This window comes from Sceloporus undulatus, chromosome 6 (assembly GCF_019175285.1).
Source record: "Sceloporus undulatus isolate JIND9_A2432 ecotype Alabama chromosome 6, SceUnd_v1.1, whole genome shotgun sequence".
NCBI lineage: Eukaryota > Metazoa > Chordata > Lepidosauria > Squamata > Phrynosomatidae > Sceloporus > Sceloporus undulatus.
In genome coordinates, this window is record NC_056527.1 from 83,258,680 (window position 1) to 83,281,176 (window position 22,497).

The 22,497-nt window shown below is 39.6% G+C and overlaps 1 protein-coding gene across 10 annotated transcripts in view; it reads left to right on the plus strand.

Moving 5' to 3' along the window:
- Positions 1-22,497, plus strand: part of GPATCH8 (G-patch domain containing 8) — an 89,794-nt gene that overhangs the window by 60,960 nt on the left and 6,337 nt on the right. For all 10 annotated transcript variants that reach the window (XM_042477485.1, XM_042477491.1, XM_042477494.1 and 7 more), the window contains 3 exons: positions 2,159-2,245; positions 3,450-3,593; positions 22,170-22,300. In XM_042477485.1, coding sequence (XP_042333419.1) covers positions 2,159-2,245; positions 3,450-3,593; positions 22,170-22,300 — 362 coding nt within the window. The remainder of the gene's footprint in view (positions 1-2,158; positions 2,246-3,449; positions 3,594-22,169; positions 22,301-22,497) is intronic.

Below are 22,497 nucleotides of genomic sequence, written 5' to 3' on the forward strand. Positions count from 1 at the left end.
TTTGTATACACTGAACCATCAGAAGACAAAAATGCCACTGTCTCAGCCACCCATGAAAAAAGTTTTAGATTTTGGAGTATTTCAGAATTCCAGATAAGGGAGGTTCGATGTGTAGTTGTTTTTCTTCTTCCTTTTAAACAATTCTTATCACAACCAGCAGCATTCCTCTAACTTGATTTAATAGCAGATATGTTAATAGCACAATTCTGGGGTAATGAGTAACACTGACTTACTACACCAAACTATTGCTGGGAAAGTCTTTTTATTTTAACATTCTTCTACTTTTAATTGATTTCTTTCATTAATGCATCCCCCACTATCATGTTACTAACAAATCACATAATCCTGTGCTTTTAAAGTAGTAAATAACAATTAGCAGTACAGCGTGCCTGTGTCATACGCAGGCGCACCTTATGCAGCTTTCAACATATGCTGAAACTACACCGGAAAAAGCCCTCATGCATCCCCAGAAGAAATAATGGGGTGCACGTGCCGCACCACACCGCAAGCATGAGTCCCATTATTTCTAATGGTGCTCCAGCATACACTGGATTTCCCTTACGCAGCGAGGTCCGGCACATATCCCCCGCGTAATGGAAGGGCTCAGTGTACTTAATTTATTTTATGGTAAACCCAATATACTAGTTTGAAAAATAAGGGATTCAGTAAAGATGACGTCGGCTAGTGGTTCTCAGTCTGGCTCTCCAGATGTTTTTGACTTTGGCTTCTATGATCCTTGACCATTGATCAAGCTTATTGGGGCATCTGGGAGCTGAAATCCAAAACATCTGGAGGCCAGAGTTTGAGAACCTCTGCTTTAGGCCAGCCTTTCCCAAAATTGTGCTTCCACATTTGTTGGTTGGGGATAGTGGTTGTAGTCAAGCACATGTGGGGTACCAGATTGAAGAAGGCTTCATTAGCTTGTAATAATATAGTACCTCAGTACATATACAGCCCCTTAGCAATTTTTTTTAAAGATTTTGAACTGATTTTGGCAATCGAGTCAACCTCACCTCTCTACTCTTATCTGGAAGAAAAGGGTCTGCGTGTACATTGTGGCATCAGTTGACAGTTTGGTATGTTGAATTAAAGCATCAATTGGACGTTTACAAAACCAGTGTCTCAGGCTTATGGCTGTTCTTGTGGACCAAAATTGTCTTGTGGTCTATAAATGCAAAACCATGCCACTTCTCTGCCATGGGAAAAGTTGCTGAAAGTCAGCACTGTGCACAAAAATGCCAAATGTGGACACTAGGAAAACTAGTTTGTACATTTTGATTAATTTCTTAAGAACGCAGCATGCTTTGCTTCTTGAACACACTGTAGAAGTGGTGGTTTCTTTGCTTTGCAGTTGTAACAACACACCCCAGCACAGACTCATTTGCGCCATCCTAAGCCTCTCAATAGGGATCATTGTTAGGTTTTTTTCTGTCTAAATGCAATAGCCACAGTATATTTCTGTTTATCAACTGCTGTGGAAGCATCATAGCAGTATAGAGCATATGTTTTGCATACTGAAGCTTTAAGTTTCACTCCCTCACACCTCTAGTTAAAATCCCAGGTAATAGGATATGGAAGGACCTGTCTTGAGACCTTGTTGAGTTTCTTCCAGTTTAGCAATGCTGACCTGGAATAAGGCAGCTTGATAAATGTAGGCAAAGATGGAGAAACTATGGTCTGCAAGCTGCATATGGCTTCAACTCCTTTTTGATGGTCCCCAAGACCCTGAAACCCCCCCCCCCAAAGGTCAAGGAATAAAATAGGGAAGAAATGCCCTAAAAGTTTCCTTAAAATATTGAAGCAAATTTTGTCACAGTTCTCTATCCTATATTAGAGGATAAGCATAATGTTCCATGCTGTTGTTGCTTTTTTTGAGAGGTTCTGATTAGTCAAACACTTCCTCTGATCTCTAAATCCTCATTGTATGGCTCCTGGTTTCATACATCTAATTTCCTCTAAACAAAATCCATGTCTTGACATTGGATGCTACTGCTAGGAGCTCCCTAGCAAAGATTACTACTTTCTGAGTAAACAATTTGGGGATGAGGGGAGGCAGCTTGGAACAGATTGGATGTGCTTATAATATATATGATATTGACTATTTGGCTAATATAGTATATATCTGACTGACTAATTTCCCACTTCTTTGGTTGATTAGCTGGACTATGCTGAAGATGCCACGGAACGAAGGAGAGTTTTGGAAGTGGAGAAGGAGGATACTGAAGAACTGAGGCAGAAGTACAAGGTATCCAAATTAACTCTTCCTGGAAATGGCTAATTGAGGAATCTGGGAATTTTGTATTGTGTATTGGTTGTACTGTGTATTTGTTTCCCTTTTCCCTGAAACATATTTATGAGATTAATGTAATCATGCATTTATATGGACTTTATAAACCAAGGAGAGACAATTATTTTCATCATGGTTTGATCTGCCCTGTTAAACAAAAGAAGTATTTCAAATTGCTATCTTGTAGTGGGTCACTGGTAAAAGGACACCTTAATGCTGCTGGTGTCTGGGATTCATTCAAAGGATCCTGGGATAGTCAGACCAGTTCTAGGTCCACCTTATTGCATATAATCCTTAAATGTGTACAATTAGAATTAGATTAGTTTTTACCTTAACTGTTAATAGATCCTGGGTATGCTCTCTGGTTTGAAATCCTTCTGTCACAACAGTGACTTGCAAGAATCCTGGGGAAGCAAAGAAGAATGCGGGAAACTGAAATCAGTCTACCTCTTTTGTGTGCATGTACTTTTCTTTGAATTAGGCCCAGTACAGACTGGCAGTTTGCACCAGCCGGGGGCTAATTTTAGGGCTCTGTTGGTCTGGGCGTCCATACGTACCCAGCCCTACTTTCAGTGCCCGTGCACCATCTTGCTGTGCCCCTGTCCACACAGCGTGCGCAGTGATGACACACGAGTGTCCAAGTGCCTAAAAGGTGCTCACCGGAAGCGTTGTCATCATGGTGCCCAAGCGCCATTATGACACCCTGAAAAAGAAGCCGCCCAGAGTGGCTCCTTTTTAGGGAGTGTGTCAGTGCTGCGCCATGCGGCTGGCACAGCACCAACGAGAGGCAAAAACAGGCAGCATGGAGCCGCCCATCTCTATCCCCCCTTCGTTTCCGAAATAGAATGGCTTTTCTCCTTCAAATTCCTTCTCAGACCTAGGAAAAGCTTTATCTATTTGTACTCTACTTGTTCTCCATTGTTACCTGTTTCTCCTGCAATAGGCTCCCAATTAATTTATCAATCCTAGATATTGTTCATTGAGGTGGTACTAAAGCATTTAGAAACAACATTTAAAAAGCATAGTTTAAATAGTGAGTTAAGGAGTAATGGCTAAATAAGACTGGAGCTTGTACAAATTAAATGTTGAATGATGGCCTTCCATGGCCATTTTTTCCTGCAGGCTGGTTTCTTAAGACTTTTAACACCTTTTCCTGTTACAGGATTATGTGGATAAAGAAAAAGCTATTGCCAAGGCACTTGAAGATCTTCGAGCCAATTTTTATTGTGAGCTCTGTGATAAGCAGTACCAAAAGCATCAAGAGTTTGACAATCACATAAATTCCTATGACCATGCCCACAAACAGGTAAAAGGACAGACTGTCACCTGATGTGACTTGGTCTGTTTTCTCAATGTAGCATTTTAATCTCCTTCAGTTGGTTTTGTCTTTGTCTCCTCCTCCCCAGCCTCCAGCAGCAGAGATATCTTGATTGCACTTGGTTCAGTAGTGCTTGCTGTTAGAAGCTGAAATTAAACCTAGCATCAAGTATCAGGCTTTTGTCATTTGTAGTGAGCAGCAAGGATTGCTAAATAAAAAATTGAAAAAAGTGGTTTAGAAATTTAGGAAGCTGCAGTTGTTTTTGTGAAAACATATCTTCATGGTAAAGGAATATTTCTTGCACTCTAAATTTGAGCAGTAAACAATTAGAAAGCTGTTATTCGAAGAATGTACAGTTCATGACACACAACAGAGAGCTTGTTCTTGGACGAGTAAAGCCATTTTGATCTTGTTGACAACTCAGTAAACGGTTTGACAGGTGGAAGGCTGCTCTTTTACTGGCTAGGTCCTTAATCTGCCACTATAAACAGGTTCCAGGACAGAGGCTTGGCTCAATTCAAACTTGCAAATATAGAGGGAGGGAGGAGGTAAATATTTCAATCCTTCTAATAACTGTATTGCTTTTCTTGTTGTCATTTTCTAACATTTTGAAATGTTAACAGTTTTAATGCTATAATGACTTTTGTGTTGGTTTAAAATTCTTTTATCTGCTTTGAATCTCTTTTACAAGAGAATAGAGGGATATAATTCTATGGATGAATTCATGTAAACCATTTCTGCTTCCGTTTTAAGTATTTGATTTTTTAAAACTGTGATGGGAGAATGGAAGGATATGATGTTCAATGAAGGTGAAAAATGAGTGAGAGAGAAAAAAGAGTGTGTGTATCTGCACACACATATGCATGCCTATGTGTGTAATAGCAGGAAGTCCTGTAGAACAGCAGAAATTATCATCACCCTCTCTTGAATCTAGCTTGAAATTTTCTGAATCTGTATTAGAAACTGTTAAATTATCGCCTGGCCTGCCTACACAAGAAATAGAAAATGTGTTTTGCAAAAATGATTCATGTGTATTGGCAACTACTTAAATACAAACAAAAGCTGTGATCAATAAGATGCCAAGTTTTATAATATACCATTTTTCATTCATCTAATTCTTACATGTATAATGTGTCCAGAACTTTCATCATGCCTACATAGTTGTAATGTTTTTGTAATAAGAGAGATAATTTTGCTGAATGTAGGCTTATTTTGGAAAGCAATATTCACTGAAGACAACGCCTACAGGTCTTGACATCCAGAATAGTTAATCCCATGGCATCAATGGTTAATGTCAAACATGGAGATAGCAACAAGGTAGCCAGTTGCCAGGAGCAAGTTCTTGGTGCTCTGTGTAAGATACTTACTGAACCCATCATTCAGTCTTCCCAAATAACAAATTAACTTCATGCTTTGTAGTCCTATACATGTTTTTGTACTTACCAAAAAAGCTGGTTTATTATTTATGTTGGGTGAGAATGCAGTTGTTTTATAGATACACACAGAGTGCATCCACACTGCAAAAATAATTCAGTTTGACATCACTTCAACTGCCATGGCTCAGTGCTATGGAATTCTAGGAATTCTAGTTTTGTGATTCATTTAACCTTCTTTGTCAGAGAGCTCTGGTGCCACAACAAACTACAGTACAGTAAGGATCCCAGAATTCCATAGCAGATACATGGTGGTGAGAAAGAAGCTGCGGCAAAAAGGAGCATTCAGTTTTGGAATCCTGCTTAAGCTTTTAAGGTCAACCAGGTGAGAGGGGCAAAGTCTTCATAGCAGAGTTTATAGAACTCTCTAGTGGATCCCTCTGGTCTGGGAGATTTTCTGGGCTTTAATTTCAATGTATGCTGTGTGCGTTCAAGTTGTTTCTGACATATGACAACACTAAAGCGACCCTATCCAGAGTTTTTCTTGGCAGGATTTGTTCAGAGTAGTTTTGTCACTGCCTTCCCCTGAGGTTGAGAGAGTGTGACTTGCCCAAGGTTACCCAGTGGATTTCCTGACCAAGCAGGAATTGAACCCTTGTCTTCAGAATCATAGCCCTATGGCTTATTCATTTCCAGTGATTGACTGACTTGTCAGATTTCCTTTTACATGTAATGGTTGTATGAATTCATTAAGCTCTGTTGAGTGTAATGATTCCAGAGAATATAGAGTAAGATAAAACTCTCAAAATTAATGGAGGATTTCATTAGGACAAGTTTATACATTTCCTTGTGAAGGTTTTATGACTGTAAAAATCATGCTCTCTGCTTTTTTCTTAAAGCATTCTAACTAATAACATAGAGGTTTTTTTGTTTCCATAAAAATAGGCTTTAGTATATTTTGAGGAGGCTGGTATTTTATACAGATCTAGTTCCTCTATCTTCATTCTTTTTTTGGCATAAAGTCTTCAATATTTCTGGATCTTGAGTTATCTTATGGGTGTGTATTAGTAGTTTGATTTCATCAAATAAAACCATTCTGTGTGTAGCCCTCTTACATCGTGAGCCCTCCTAAAGAAAGTGATCCTTAAGAATCACTTTCAGCATGTCCCACAGTAGTGCTTCTGATGTAGTGGTAGGTCTGTTTTCCAAACAGAAATATTCTATGGTGTTTTAATAAGTTTTCTATTAGCTTCATGATGGAAAAGCAATGGACTAAATCTTGTATTTTCAAACCTTAAAGGACCTTCATAAAGCTGTGGGATAAATTCAGATGAAATAAATGGAGGTAGAAGCATTTATTATGTCGTTCATCTCTAAATTAAAACTATTCCTGTGAATAGTCAGCATTCTACTTAATCCATGAATGTCAGCCAACAATCACCTGACATCACCCATATGCACCAATGGATTGCGAGGTCACCTGCATGCACACCTGCTTTATAATTTACTCTCCACTTTTGATCTGTCAGGGAAGCAAGGTTGAGCACCTGAGTAAATCCTCTTTGGGAACATGGAGTAATGACATTAGTTGTTAGCAAGTTATGCTGACCTTGAGTCAGGCAGGTAAAGTAGATATTAGCCTTTCATTGCAGGCTGTCTTACTAAAGGAAGAAAATGGAATGTAAACAAAGCTATAGTGTTCTTGTGGCAGTTCACAGTATTTTGAGTTTCCATTCCTGGTGAATTAATCCTACTGATGGTATATGTAGCTGATTTTAGATCTCAGACTTGACTATTACACTGGGCCTTCTGAGTGCCCATATTGTAGTACTTCAGTTTGAAGCACACAACTAAAATGTCTGTTCTCTTCCTTGCCCTTTTCTTCAGCCATTCCATGCTTGACAACTGTTTTTACATTCTTCATGTTAGCGCAGGCATCTACACATACACACACCTCCTTTTTGTCTACTCTGATGAAAACAAACCAAGGATATTCTGAACATGAACAGTTTCACATTCTAAGTCTTACTTAAATCATAACATTAGAATTATATGAACAATAGAATTATAGGAATAATAGAATATGATGATGATCATCATCATCTACATCATCATAACAAGTCATCATAATCAATCAGCCAATCAGTCACATCCCACTTGTTGTCCAAAACTGAATACAAAAATTGAAATAATATCTATAAAAGCATAGACAAAGACACAGGGGAAAAGATACAAAGCAGTATTATTAAAATCCACAGAATTTAAACTCTTTTAAAGAAACCAGTTAAAAAGTTAAAAGGCAATAAAACAGCATACTATTAAAAGCTCTTGTAGTTTCTAAAAGTATTTTGGAGTAGAAAATGAGGACACCATCCTAGCCTCCTTAGGGAGGGAATTCCAAAGGCTGGGAACAGCCATTGAGAAACCCCTGTCCCATGTTCCTATCAGGGAATACTTATGAAGGTTGGGTGATGAAAGCAAGGGCCTTCCTAAAAGACCTTAGAGATCAAACAGGCTCATACAGGAAGGTACAGTTTTCCAAAGAGCTTAGGCTTTATATCTCATAACCAGCACTTTGTTTTGTGCCCAGCAATGTACTAATAACCAATGGAACTATTGTAATAAGGCAATTGTTTGCTCCCTGTAACACGTTGCAGTCAGTAAGCTTGCTGCAGCTCTTTGGACCAGCTGAGGTTTCTAAGCAGTTTTTGAAAGTAGCCTGCTGTACATTACAAAACGGTAATCCAAACATAGATTCCCATAGATTTTGCACTGCCTGAATTTCTGATACAACTGGAAGAGATTTTTAGAAATAGTGCGAAGGTCTCAGATTTCAACAAAGGCTATGGACTTGGGTAGGAGCTCTGGTGGAGCCATGGTTAAATGCTGATACTGCAGCCACAGGGTTGTGAGTTGAGTCCCAGGGCTCCAAGGTTGACTCAGCCTTCCATCCTTTCGTAGGTTGTTGGGGGCAATTGGCTTACAGATTGTAAACCACTATTAAGTGGTGTAGAAATGGTAATGCTAAATGCTATGCTATTTTATGGAAAGGAAACCCATGTTAAGAATCTCTTACCAGTTCACATCTTGCTAGTCCCTTTACTGTCCATAAGTGTCTTATGGAAACCTTTCTGTTGTACTAAGACACATACAGCCTTCAGCCCTCTGTGAAACATTCTCCTTTCAGAACCAGAAGATAATTTTAATTTGTTGTTTTCCCCTTTATTTCTCTTTTGGAAAGAAAATAACTAAATACACAGTGAATTCAACTGGAAGGTGGTATTCCTGGTGACTCTTACATCAGCCAGAAGAACTGGGAAGACAGATGTTCTGTAAAGATAGAGTAGTCCTCTATAATGCTTCTTTGTTTTATACCTATGGCAGACACCCTATTTCACAGGACATAATTCTTTCAAATTCATTCAGACTCTTTCATGCAAACCTTTAATGCTTTTTGTTTTCAGCCTTTCCCACCCTTCCTGTTCTGTTTGAGATTACATCTGCTTCTAGACATTTTGGATTTCATCACATTTAAGTGGGGTTTTCTTATTAGAACAACTTATTCCATTTCGTTCAGTACCAGCACTTTTCCTGCAAAATGTGTCCGTCCTTTTTTTCAGGGAAGTCGTAGAGCTCTGTCCCTTACGCAATACAAGAGTGTTCTCTTCCCAGCAGGGTTGGGGAAAAGCCAGTTTTAAAAAGCACCCAAAAATATTGTTATTAATATTAATTCTAGTCCTGTGAATCGTGCAGTCAACATCTTAATGTGGTTGTTAACATTTATGGTGGCTTCTCTTGCAAACACCCTTCCTTCTTAACACTTTGTGACTCACTAACTCAAGATGCTTAGTGTTGTGAGCTCCCTCCTGTGCAATTGTTTCTTCACTTCAGTGTCAGGACTTGCTGCTCTCAATCCTGCATATTGTCTTTTGATCTTTTTTGGGTGTCCTAGGATTTTGCCAAAGTCTATGCCTGTCACTGCTGCCTAATTGTGTTGTAATGGTTTCTAATTTGTCCTCCCACCCACAAATACAGAATGACTAATTTCATAGTAGAGGAAACTAATTTATTTGTGAGCAAAGGAGTCAGTCTTTCTCTTAATTGGAATGTAAAGGCAGTGCAGGATAAAGGAGCATTTAATAAAATGCACAAATCCTGCCCTGATGTCCTCCAGTTGTAGACAGATTATGGATCCTGCCCTAAAAACAGAAGCTTAGAGACTCAGGCCCCCTTCCTATCACTTAATTCAGGCACTGATCTCAACTTATTAGATGTTCTTGGCTACAGCATTGACTGAAACTCGTATTTCAGCTGCAGACAACACAATGAATCCTGTTCATTGAACTGGTCCTTCACTCCTTTCGGTTTTGAGCATTCCTGCCCTAGAAACAGACTTATCAGTTATGTTACTGATTCTGCAATTCATAGCCATCCCCCATCTCAGTGGGCAATGGGATCCAAAGCCTCCTTAGTGTCATATAAGCTCTTGGTCCATAATATTCCTGTTTAAGATATTTCTCTTTCAGTCTCAGATGTTGGAAAGGTCCCTCCAACTTGCTCCAAGGTATTTGGTTTTCCAGCATGTTCAGTTACAGTAACTGTTAGTGTCTTTATTGGGGACTACTGTATATACTCATGTCTAAGTCTAGAAATTTTAGTCAAAAAATTGACCCCAAAAACAGAGGTCGACTTATCTATACTGTACTTGAACTCTTATTTTAAAAAAGGATCCATGCACTGGTGAAAGGCAAAGTATAATCTGTCCTGGAAGCACTGACCTTACTCTATTCTCTCATCTATCCAGCTTTTACAATGAGTACAAACAGTTATGCCTTCTGGAATTTTGTAAGTTCTTTGGCATTGCTTTCTTTTGCTTCATCCTTTAGATCCTTTCTTTCATGGCTCTAAGCTTTACCCTTAACTTATCCATGGGGCATATCAAAATCCATATTTTTGGCTCCAAAACCTTCCCTCGACTTATACATGAGGTTGATTTATAGTCGAGTATATACGGTATCTTGCTGCCGTCATTCTTGAACTTGAATCAGCACAGACTTGAGTACACATCTTAGAATTAATTACCATAAGTGCATAATTTCTTGTTTCCCTTTCCAATAAGGAACAAATTAGTGCAGGTGGCAATAAAACCTAAATCAGGTTCCTTGAACTACACTATCAAATGTGCTTTTAATGATCAGAAATATTTTCTTCGATGAAAATTGTCCCCTACATTGTATGTTTATAGGCAGACTGCATGTACAGGATTGATTTAGACCTAGGCCCTGCTATCTGCAGTATGTTGGGTTTTGTGTTTTCCCCCATCTCCACTGATTTGTTTTGATAGCTGTTCTAAGGAAAGCAAATGCTATCCAGGTATCATCTTTGACTTGGTCCAGGTTCAGTGCTTACAGGGATTGATCCAGAAGTCAATGAGCTGCTTCTCAAATGTGCTGCTGCAATGAACAATGTTGCCAGAGGAAGCAAATGAAAATAAAGAAAACTCTTTACAAGCCTTTTCATGCACAGGTCTAAGCTATTCTGATCTTTCACTAGATGTGTCTGTGTTCATGTGACTTGAACTTAGTCTTGATAGTCATTCCTACAGATGATGCCAAACACAGAACCCACTTGAGGATGATGATGTATCCTATGTCATTGTTCAGCTGTCCTGAGTCCACTGTGTGAAAAGCAGGGAATTTCAAGCAGTTTGCTGGATAAAACAGGCATTCTGTATGAAGAAATGCCAAAGTGACTTTGCTCACTGTGCAGTTCGTAAAGCTTGCTGTGTACCAGTATTCAAAGGATTATATAGTGAAGTAAGTGTTTATATGACTAAGGCAAATGAGTGTTTTCAGTTTTTTCTTGGCGTACCAATACATGATAATGTAATATGTGCACTTTGTGCAGCCTATATTGAGATGCAGTAACTTGTGCCTGGAGTGCTAGACTTTGACAGGAATAATAAGGATTAAACTCTTTGCCCAGTAATGAAACTCGCTGCTATGCAAAACCTGTACAGTTGGCCCTCTGTATCCATGGATTCTGCATTCACCGATCCAACTATCCATGTCTTGAAAATACATTTTTTTAAAAAACCCAAAAAACAAACCATGATATTGCCATTTTATATTAGGGACACAATTTTACTACAGTCTTGTATATAATGGACTTAAGCATCCACAGATTTTGGTATCCACAAAAGTACCAAACCCCAGCGGATACCAAGGGCCCACTGTATAATGGACCACAGGTGAGTGTTAAATGAGACAGTTATATTTAGGACTCTGCCTCCTGAGGCGTAAGATCATCTAGTATTTTATGAGATAAACAGATCACAGTAGGGCCTCATTCCCACTTATTGTGAATTTGATTTCTGAACCGAATCCTTAAATCAGTTTAACAACAGAGTGTGGTTCACATTATTATTTGTGTCAGAGGAGGCAGGCCGGGGAGGACGGAGGAGAGGCAAGGGACGGGAGAAGGCAGCGGAAGAAGGCCGGGGTCGGAGAGGCTGGGGACAGGAGAAGGCCAGGACCATAGCAGCTCCCCCCCCCCCCCCAAGTCAGGAATGGATTCAAATCTGCATGGTTTCCACTTGGGCTGAATCGATTTATTTCAAAATAAATCAATTCAGCCCAAAAGAAGTAGAAAAAAACCAGCGTCTTTTTGACACAGGTTAAATTGGTCAAAAGCATGCCCCCCCCTTCACAAATCGCTTTAGCGATTCGAATTAAGTAGGAACTATGCTCTTTTAAACTGGTTCATACCGAATCACGATCCAGTTTAAAAGGTAGTGGCAATGAGGCCTTGCTTAATGAGTATTATTCACTACCCTTACTCAGGATTTGTGTTTCTGGCTGACTTTGGTAACCACCTATTATTTTCTGTTAGCCAGCTGAAATTAGTCTTACCATGATACTGTAGCAACATTTATATGCATTTTTGAAACATAGAAGTTTACAAAAAACAAAAATGCTGTATTAATAATTTGGATTATGTTACTGTACACATGTAACTAGGTTCCATAGATTGTAGGTGAGTAGTTAGCCACATTTCATTCCTACTTAATCCCAAATGGTCTTACCCCTAATTAAAGTACATTTGAGATGGATTGTGAGTTGTCAATAGACTGTCTATCCATCGATCTATGTTTGCTCATATGTAAGTCCTGCCTTTAGTGGGCTATACGTGAAACTAATTATACATAGAATTGCAGCTTAATTACAACCAGCTAAATAAATTGTTTTCCTTTCCTTTTCGAGTGCAAAGTAAATCAGTCTTATAGGTATTTCAAGCAAATGTTAACATTGTTTTGAAACTTGCTTGGTTCATTCACAGTTTTTGATTTCTTAGTTTAATAACCATCTCTGAAGTAATATACATTATATATATGTTGACATCGCATATAAATTGAGGGCAGGTATTGGGTCCAAATTTTATTTGATCTGTGGATATGTCAAGGGTAAAACTTAGGAGCCGTTGCCAGTTTCCTGCCCAGGTATTCGAAAAGGCCTTTCACCATTCTCAGAGAAAGGTGATAACAGTTACGGTACAGTACAGTAGGGTAAGAAGAGAGAGGAATATGAGAAGGGGGGGAGCGGGAATTACCATTATGAGCATGCACTGTTTTGAATCCTGGGGAGATGACACCATTGTGGAGAGGGAGAAGGTCAGAAAGAGCAGCACTTGTTCATGGCATGCACACACACACACACACACAAATACAAACCAACCGAGGAGGGAAAGATTTTGGCAGCAGGAGGTGCTGCCCATGACGGGAGGCACCTAAAAGAGGGGGAGGAATTCACAGGGAACAGCAAATGGTTTCCCTTTCCATTTGTTGACATGGTTATGAGGGATAAGGAAGCAGGTGGGGGCAGGGGGAGGACACAGGGACGCACAAATACAGAGAGCACAATTCCTTCCTCCCTCCTTATCATGCAGCTTTATGAAGACAACTTTGCAGTCCTTGGGAACTGGTCTGTTTCTTCCCAAATTAAGCCATGGGAAGTTTGTAGATCAGGTGTTTCTGCATTGTGCTGCCTCCTTGAACTCGTCCCTTGCTTGGGTTGCTCTTGCTGTTTTCTGCTCTTCTTCTTCCTTCCCGCCCCCCCCCCCCCCCGCCACTCCATCTGCCTCCTTATCCCTTACAACCAATTTAGCAAATGGAGAGCAGAAAACAAAGCCTTGTATTTAAGTCGGCAGGGGCAAGTTGTGCCAGCAGCCTTTTTAGGTTAGTACTCTGTGAGAGGGAGTTGAGGGAGGGTAGCGAGGGTTGGAACCTCTCAGGAAGAAGGAGAGGAAGGCGTTTAACAGCCTTGTGGAGCAATTGGTTTGAAGTGTTAGAATGGGAAATGAGGAGCATGGAAATCTCCTCAAATATGGGCCTCACATTTCAGAGTTTGGCCAAAGCACACACATTTCTAACTGACTGACACCTCCAAACTTCACTTTGATGTTTTAAAGATCTTAGATCTTGCTGTACTCCATCTGGGAAAATCTCCTGTAAAAGAGGCACACACACCCTTCTGCTCTCTCTGCTGTGGCAGGATTTCCCTGGATGGAGTACAGCAAGAGTAGTCCATCCATGTTAGTCTACCCAGGGAGACTACCCAGGGAGAGCCTCCTGTAAAAGAGGTACCCCCCTTTCTGCTGCAGCAGTGGTTCTTTGGGTTTTGGGGGAGGGAAAGTGACTCTTCTCTTGGATCTCCCTCTGCTCTCACTGCCACTGCCATTTTTTTCAAGCTGTATTACCATATTGACCCATGTATAAGTCGACCCAGGTTTTTGGGTCATATTTTTTACTTATAGACAAGTATATAGAGTGGCTAACTAGAGTGTGGACCTCTTCTTTTCTTACAGCCTTCCCATTTGCTTTTAAAATCATAATTGTACAAATCAGTGTTTAAAAGAAATCCTTAAAACATAATAATGACAAAAACACAGATCAGGCAAAACAGATTTATAATATAAGAGCATTAAAAACCAAGGAGACAACCTAAAAACATTATAAAACATCTATAAAATGTCTGATGGATAAAAGGGGTTTTAGCACCTCTCCAAAAATAGAACAGTAAAGAACTCAGTGGACCTCCCTGGGGAGAGGAGTCCCCAGGTATTCTGGCACAACAGTGCCTGTCTACAAGAAGAAAGAGCAGAAAATTGTACCTTATCCATTTTTCTTTCCTTTCATCCTCTTTGAAGTCTGATTTTCCCGAGAACTGACCAAACATTTTAAAAACGACAGCAGAATAATTAAAGTATTTGTTTTTATTATTGTTCCTTCTTTCAACGAAAGAGTGTTCATAGCTCCACCTTTGGAATTAATCTTCCTTGCAGTCCATTTAACAGGTTTACAGATCATCAGGCCTGTCCGAATTGAAATTCACAAACCCCTGGATATCTTCAACAGGAAAGAAGAAACCCTGAAATTAAACAAAGTTTGGCTATGAGTCATTAAAAACACCAATATCAAGACTCAGCACATGCAAATGAACACCACCCAGGGTCAGGGGTCCGTCCCCCCCTGACAATGGATTGCTAATTAAATTGACACACACATCCTCCCACATATTCTCCCACGCTAAGGCCTTGCCATTCAACAACAGACCAACACACAGATTAACATGTAAGTCACTTTCTCCCAACCAAGGGTCACACAGTATATATACCCCACTCATTTCCATGCCACCAACCTCAGAAGATGCCAGCTACAGATGCAGGCGAAACGTCAGGAATAAATTCTTCCAGAACAGGGCCACATAGCCAGAAAACCCCACAAAAAACTATGTAAATCCTCTTGTCATAGTTGAGCTTCTGCTGAGACCTTGCTGTTCCTGTTCATTTGCCTCAAAAGTGTTGGGAACCTTCGATGCGCTGAGACACCTTTCCCCATTTTTGCATGCATTTGCAGTTCCTGGAGATGCTGGATGGTGAAAAGAGCTCATCTGAAGAGCAGGTGCCTTCTCTGTGGTGTGCTGGCATGGGGAATTGCTGAGCCCTGCATTTAAAAATTTTACTCTGAAATCTTTTCATGACTTTTTAATGTTTTTGCCCTTCTAATTTATAAAGCTGATCATATGTGGAACAATCCTGGAATATGAAGAAAGTAATTATTTTGGCCAGTAGTAAGATATTCAGTATTTTCTTCTCCCCATCCCCACCCAATTATTTGCAAAATGGAGAAAGTGTGTTTAAAAACAAACAACATGTGGCTGTAATCTATTTTCCAGATGTAGTTTTGCAAGCTGTGGCTCTAAAACAATTTGCTTGCATGAGTTGGAAACACGTTCCTCTGAAGGTTCTCCCCGTCCCCATTTCAGGATTAATTCATTCAAGACATTGGGAATGCTTCATCCTTTGTTTATGTTTCTTGGAGCAGAACAGACAAAGCTTACTTTTAAAGAGGTATAATGATATGCTGAAGCCATTTGTGACAGAATAGTGATGAGATTATAATCTGGGACCCAGTGATATAATGCAGCCATTGATATAGTGTGGATCCAGGCCATGTAGGATCTTATAGATCATAGCCAGAACATTGAATTATGCCCAAAATCAATAGTGAGTGAAACTGTTGTAACAAGGGAGGCATTTGATCTCAGTTAACTAGTTCCAGTCACTAATCTGGCCACGGCATTTTGAACCAGCTAATGTTTCTGAACAGTTTTCAAAGATGTCCCTAAGTGAAGTACATTACCACAGTAGAAAACAAATGTGACTAAGGTCCAAAACACTCTGCAGGAATAATCACTTTAATTGCCCTGGTTCAGTGCTAGGGAATCCTGGGAATTGTAGTTTATTGTGGCTCCAGAGTGCTCTGACACAGAGAAGACTAAATGTTTCACAAAACTACAGTTCCCAGAATTCCCTAGCATTGAGCCAGGACAGTTAAAGCAATCTCAAACTGGATTATTTCTGCAGTGTGTTTTGGACCTAAGAACTAGAAAAGCAGGGTTCCCTGAGATGTTTGACTAGATCAACATCTTTAAGCAGAGTGTTGCCCCTTCCAGTGTTATTCCCCATTTCAGTTTACAGTGCTCCCTCGGGTTACGAAATTAATTCGTTCCGCGGCCGCTTTCGTAACCCGAAAAGCCTTCGTAAGCCGAAATGCCATAGGCGCTAATGGGGAAAAGCCGCGATTTCGTGCGAAAAAGCCGAAAAAAGCACCAAAAATTTTTTCGTAACCCGAAAAAACATTCGTAACCCGGAACAATTATTTCCTATGGGATTTTTTCGTATCCCGGAAATTTCGTAACGTGGGTATTTCGTATCCCGAGGTACCACTGTATTACTGACGTTAGACACTGGTTTAGATGGAATGGAGAGACAGAGTTAAGTATCATCAGCATACTAGTGGCATCAGAACACTGGGCAGCCTTTTCCATTGGGCAACAATTTCCATATGTATGTTAAACAGTTTGCTGGACAAGACAAAACCTGAAGTGGTAGCTATGACATCAAGCAGGAGTCCCCAGAGAAATCTTCTTAACTTGCCCCAAAGATTGGGGGGAGGACTACAAAACAGCACCTCCAAATTGCATCTGAAAGAGGCAGCTCAGAAGGATACCATGATTGGTATTAATTAAAGCTACCAAGAGGTACAGTAAAACCAGCAGGGTCTCATTACCCTTTTCTAGTTCCCGGGATAGATTTTCCAAAAACGCTCTCAAAACAGTTTCCTCCCATAACCACATTGAAGCCAGACTGAAATGGATCTAGATAAACCATATTCTGGAACACTTGTAGCCACCACAACCTCTCCCAATAATAGATTATTATCTAATACAATATTGTATTGTCTAATACAATAAGGTTAGAGGGCTTCTTCAGCAGATGCCTCACCACTGCTTCTTTTAAGCATGTTGGAATCCTACTTTGTTGCAAAGAGGTGTTTTATCACTACCAATCCACTCACTTGACCAGCTTTCCCTCCAGCCATTTTTATACATTACATTTGCCAGTTCTTTGTGTGTGTGTTTTTGTGCCCAAAACTCAATATTCTGAAGCATTCGATTGAGAAGAGAACCTCATAGGTTTCACAAGCAAGGTCATGGCAGCGGTTGCGGTGTCGAGTGGATGTTCAGGGAATCAAAGAATAGGACCACTGTACTGCAAATACTTCTTTTGTTTTGGCTTGCAGGGTATACAGACTACTGCAATTGGTCTTTCTTGGAATCAGATTGGAGTATTTGACTTTTTATCTGAGAATATACACAGCTCTGCTAACTGCACTCAGCTGTTACATGCATAACAAATGTATGTGCCGTGCCAAGAGAACTAATTTTGTAACTTAAAGAACTGTGCGCCTGTCAAATGAAACACAAAGCAGTCCTGCTCCCAAAAGACCTCTCCTATCATCTAGTAAAACAAGCACAGCCCTATAATCATGTCACCTTTCAAGCCAAACCTCTCCAGATGAGAACTAGCTGAAGTGCTCTTCATTCCCCACAGCTTGTCGAAGTACTGAGCAAAAAAGCATCCTCGTGGCCCATCATTAAAAGTGGGCTATAATTTTCTTTAATAGTAGAGCTTTGTTATACATTCGGGGATTATTATAATGATTTTTGGTGCTGTCTTCCCACACTTCTGCTGTTACTTGTTCATTCTCATGAAAACTGGGCTTTCCCAGGTGTTTCTGGATGGTCTTAAAATAAACCAAGTAAAGTGGAAGTGAGCAAAATTTCATCAGTCTGAGGTTTTTAGCAAGGTTTTATCTGCTATTTTCAAACTCATTTTCAGGCATTTCTGCACTTCCACTCAAGTTTAATTTTTCACATATATTACAGAAGTGTGTGTGTAACACAGATTTATAAAACTGGGCAGAGCCCAGTGTGTGGTTTGGAGTTCCCATATTAAATTAAGTTATTTTCATAAGTAGTAGTAGGTGTGTGCCTTCAAGCCATTTCTAATTTATGGTGCCCTAAAGCAGACTTGTAATGAGGTTTTCTTGGCAAGATTTGTTCAGAGGAAGGGTTCCCTCTGAATCCCTTTGAGGCTAAGAGAATGTGAGTTGCCCAAGATTATCCAGTGGATTTCCATGTCTGAGCAGAGAGCTGAACCCTGATCTCCAGAGTCTTAGTCAAACACTTAAACCACTATATACAAGTGTGTTGAAAAAAAATATTGGAACTTGTAGTTCATGTACAAAGCTTAAACTTTAGAAACCACCCACATTGATCTCACCTTTCTGAAGTGACCTATAAATGCTATTTCCAAAATGTGATTCTCTCACACGCGTAGGAGAGTTATTAATTGAATTTTAAGGCCTCCTTTCCATCTCTGACACCTTTATAGAAATAAGCTTTGAATATATAGTGACCAATCCCATTTTATTTTCCCTAGTAACACAGTAAGAATATCCTAATTTAATCTTGCTCCTCTTTATCAGGAATTAGCAACTGTCCATGGGTGAGGGTCATTTAATTATTGTATATGCTCATATATAACTAGAAACCTGGTCAAAAGCTTGCCCAAAAAACCTGAGTTGAATCCATGAGTCAATATAAATACTGTACCTTAACTCTTACTTTAAAAAAAAAAAAAGGAGGAGGAGGAAATATCTCTGAGTAGAGTTGCAAAAATCCGTCCTGGGAGCACCTAAGAGAAGCCCCAACCCCCTCTCCACTCTCCACTGTGACACCACTTTTGACACCACTTTTTGAATGCCTGGGCAGGAAAATGGTGGTGGATTTTTGGTGCTTCCCCCTTCAATGGAGCACCAAGAGAAATTGAGCTTTGATTGATTGATTGATTGATTTTTGCCCCACCTCTCCTGCAGGATAGAGGCAGCTTATAATATCAGATAAAATAAAGTGTAAGTACAACATACATCAAAATACATTCTATTATTCCCTACCCCCAACTATACATAATAAAATATCATTAAAACAATTAAAATAATCAACAGTCAAACCAGTCAGAGACAGGGGGGTAGCAATTCTGGGTGTTCTCTGTGATAAACCATGTTCACGGGAGACCGAGTATAAGCTCTGAATAAGACATTTGTGTATGTTACCTTTTCTGGATTAGGCAAAATTGTTACATAAATAGATTTTTGTGGGTTTTTCGGGCTATGTGACCATGTTCTATAAGAGTTTGTTCCTGATGTCACATAGCCCGAAAAACCCACAAAAAACTATGGATGCCAGCCATGAAAGCCTTCGACTTAGGCTGTTTCTTTTGCTTTGTCCTTACATGCTTTTTGACGTGCACATTTTTTAGCTCTACCTGCGCATAGTTACCTCCCTCACACATTGCACAGCCACGATTTACCATAGTTCCCTCCTCATCCATCCAGCCTTCAGCATGAACACAAATAGTTATGCCTGCTGAAATTTTGTATGTTTTTTGGCATTGTTTTCCTTTGCTTTGTCCTTCACATCCTTTGTTTCATATATCTACTCTCAACTTATCCATGGGCCATATAAAAATCCATAATTTTGGTCCCAGAATCTGCCCTCGACTTACACATAAGGTTGAGTTATGCTCAAGTATGTACAGTGTGCCCTATTAGTTTAGAAAAAAATTATCACACTTTTTCTCTATATGATTACATCATATTAAAATCATATTTGTTTTAGTAAGGTTTAGGTTGTGTCTATTATAGATTTGGAAAATTTCCAAAATTCTGAAACCATGAAAAGGAGATGATTTTCATGTTTTTTTTCAGGAAGAAAAGGAATTTGGAGAGGAAATTGAAATATATTGAACAATACTTTCATTTCAAAACAAAAAATGAGCTTACTGTTTTACCTGCAGAACAGTACAATTGGATATGTGTACAGATTAATGTTTTAGATGCTTCATTTCATTCATATTATTTTATGTATATTAAATTGTTCTATGCAATCTATCTATGCAATTTAAAAACATAAAAATGTTAACTTTGTGCACACAAGTATTGTGAACATATACTGTATCAGAGAGAGGGATGCAAACTGGCAGGCACATGTATCTGAAGACTGGGGGGGAAGTGATAACGTAATCACAAATTGTGTCATAAACAGAATGAAGTGTATTACTTAGACAGAAACAGTTATACTACAGTTGGACCTCTGTGTCCATGGGGAATTTGTTCTGGAACCCCCCCCCCCCCCCGACGAAAAAAAAAACATGCAGAGCCTCAAGTCCCATTCTCTCTAATGGCAGCGCGATGTTATCACTCACTAGCACAGCCACATGCACATGCAGCCATTGGGGACAACAGGGTTTGCCATCCGTGGATAGCAAGCCTACAGATACAGAGGTCTGATTGTATTAAGGACTGGGCTAGCAGCACGTTTAAATAATGTTCAACTGAATGTTCACAGAATCATAGAGAATGAAGAGACCACAAGCGCCATCCATTCCAACCCCCTGCCATTCAGGAAGACACAATCAAAGTCCTCCCAATAGATGTTCAGCCAGTCTCTGTTTAAAAACCTCCAAAGAAGAAGACTCCACCACTCTCTGAGGGAATGTCTCAGATTTTACTTTCAGGAAGATTTTCCTAATGTTTAGGTGAAATCTCTTTTCCTTTCGATTGAATCCATTGCTCAGGGTCCTATTCTCTAGAGCAGCAGAAAACAAGCTTGCTCCAGCATCAGTATCATATCACCTCTTAACTATCTCTTCTCCAGACTAAACATATCCAGCTTCCTAAGTTTCTTGTTATAGGGCCTGTTTTCCAGTCCTTTCACCATTTTGGTCACCCTCCTCTGGACACACTCCCGTTTCTCAACATCCTTTTTGAACTATGGTGCCTGGAACTGTACACAGTATTCCAGATGAGGCCTGACCAAAGCAGAATAAAGTAGTACTATTACTTTTCTTGATGATATTGAACTTTCTGATATAATCAAGAAACGTCTATAACGTATAATTATAATAAACGGTAAAACTCTGCCTCCCCCCCCCCCCCCCCATGTTCCTCTACTGGTGAGGTCAGCACCCACTATATGGAAAAGTGTATCTTGGAAATGAGAGTGTTGTATATGTCTAATGTACACAAAGAAGTTATCATGTACTAATTCTGTACTGTGTCTTGCATATAGATCTTCAGTACTACACAGCTCCTAGTATTTTGAGTAAAATTTTATCTTTAAAAGCATTTCATTAATTTCAAAGAAGAATATATTTCACTTATAGTTTGTTCTGTCTTCTTCAAGATTTTCAGGGTATTTTTAAAAGGCATCACATCACTAATTTATTCTTTAATGAAATCATAGAATCATAGAACTGGAAGAGACTGCAAGGGCCATCCAGTCCCATTATTATGTGCCAGGAGCATAGCTCCCACATGATGGTTGGGGAGATGAACACATAAACTGTATGGTTTTAAGAGCATTTTTTCACAAAGTGTTCGGTTTTGGGTTTGGACAAAAAAATGTTATGGATTTGGGGTTGAAGATGTCGACCAAATTACAGTGGAACCTGGTATGAATGCAAAGGACACATGTTGAATGCTGGTGCGTGCAACACCTGAACACAATGCATAATTTAAGCAGTTGCTATGCCAGAACACACAATCAGATAGCTTTGTCATTTACTGCAGGAAGAAATACTCTTCCTGTGTTTGTTTAGATGTTGGAATTTTGCTACCAGATTCATTAAAGATGCTGCTTGTAGTTTTGTGTTTGTTTTTTAATTGAGCCTATATTTTTAAGACTGCATACTGGGTTGTAGTCTAGGCAAATGGAAATACTTTGGCTTCTCTTTCTTGAATATTCTCAGTATTTTAGTATCTGAATTTCTCTTATTGATCTGTTAGGAAGTGCTTGTCCACAGTCTAAAATAGCTGCTTTCTTAGAATTTCTGCTGGGCTGTAAGTAGCTGTGAATCTATGCTATGAACACAGAAAGTGTCTAAATAACAAGTTACACTTTTTTTTTACCCTCTAGAGCAGTGGTCCCCAAACTGTGCCCTTTAAGAGATGTTGGACTTCAGCTCCAAGAAGCCTCAGCCATGTTGGCACTAGTAGGATTCTGGGAGCTAAAACCAAAATCCCTTAAAAGAACACAGTTTGGGGGCCACTGCTCTAGACTAATCTTATCTGAGTCTCTAGGGTCTTCAGCAGAGGTCTTTCTGTTACCTCACTTCCATTAACTGGAGGTGTCAGGAACTGAACTTAGGATATTTTGTGTTGAGAGAGTCTACACCACCAGTGAATTCTAATCCCTTCTTTTAATTTCCCATTTTTGTTTTACTACAGAGGTTGAAGGATCTCAAGCAAAGAGAATTTGCTCGGAATGTTTCATCAAGGTCTCGAAAAGATGAGAGAAAGCAGGAAAAAGCTCTGCGCCGTTTGCATGAGCTGGCTGAACAGAGGAGGCAAACTGAGTGGTAAGTGGTGATCTGCTGATGGTACGGAGAATAAGTGCCTACCAGCCAACAAGTTGATTAAAATACCTTATGGGTAAACATACAGTTATCCCCTTTTTGTCCCAATCATTTATCATAGACTGAATAATGTGCTGCTGTTTGATTCTTTGATAGAATAGAATTTTTAATACGGACACACACACACCCTAAATGGGATT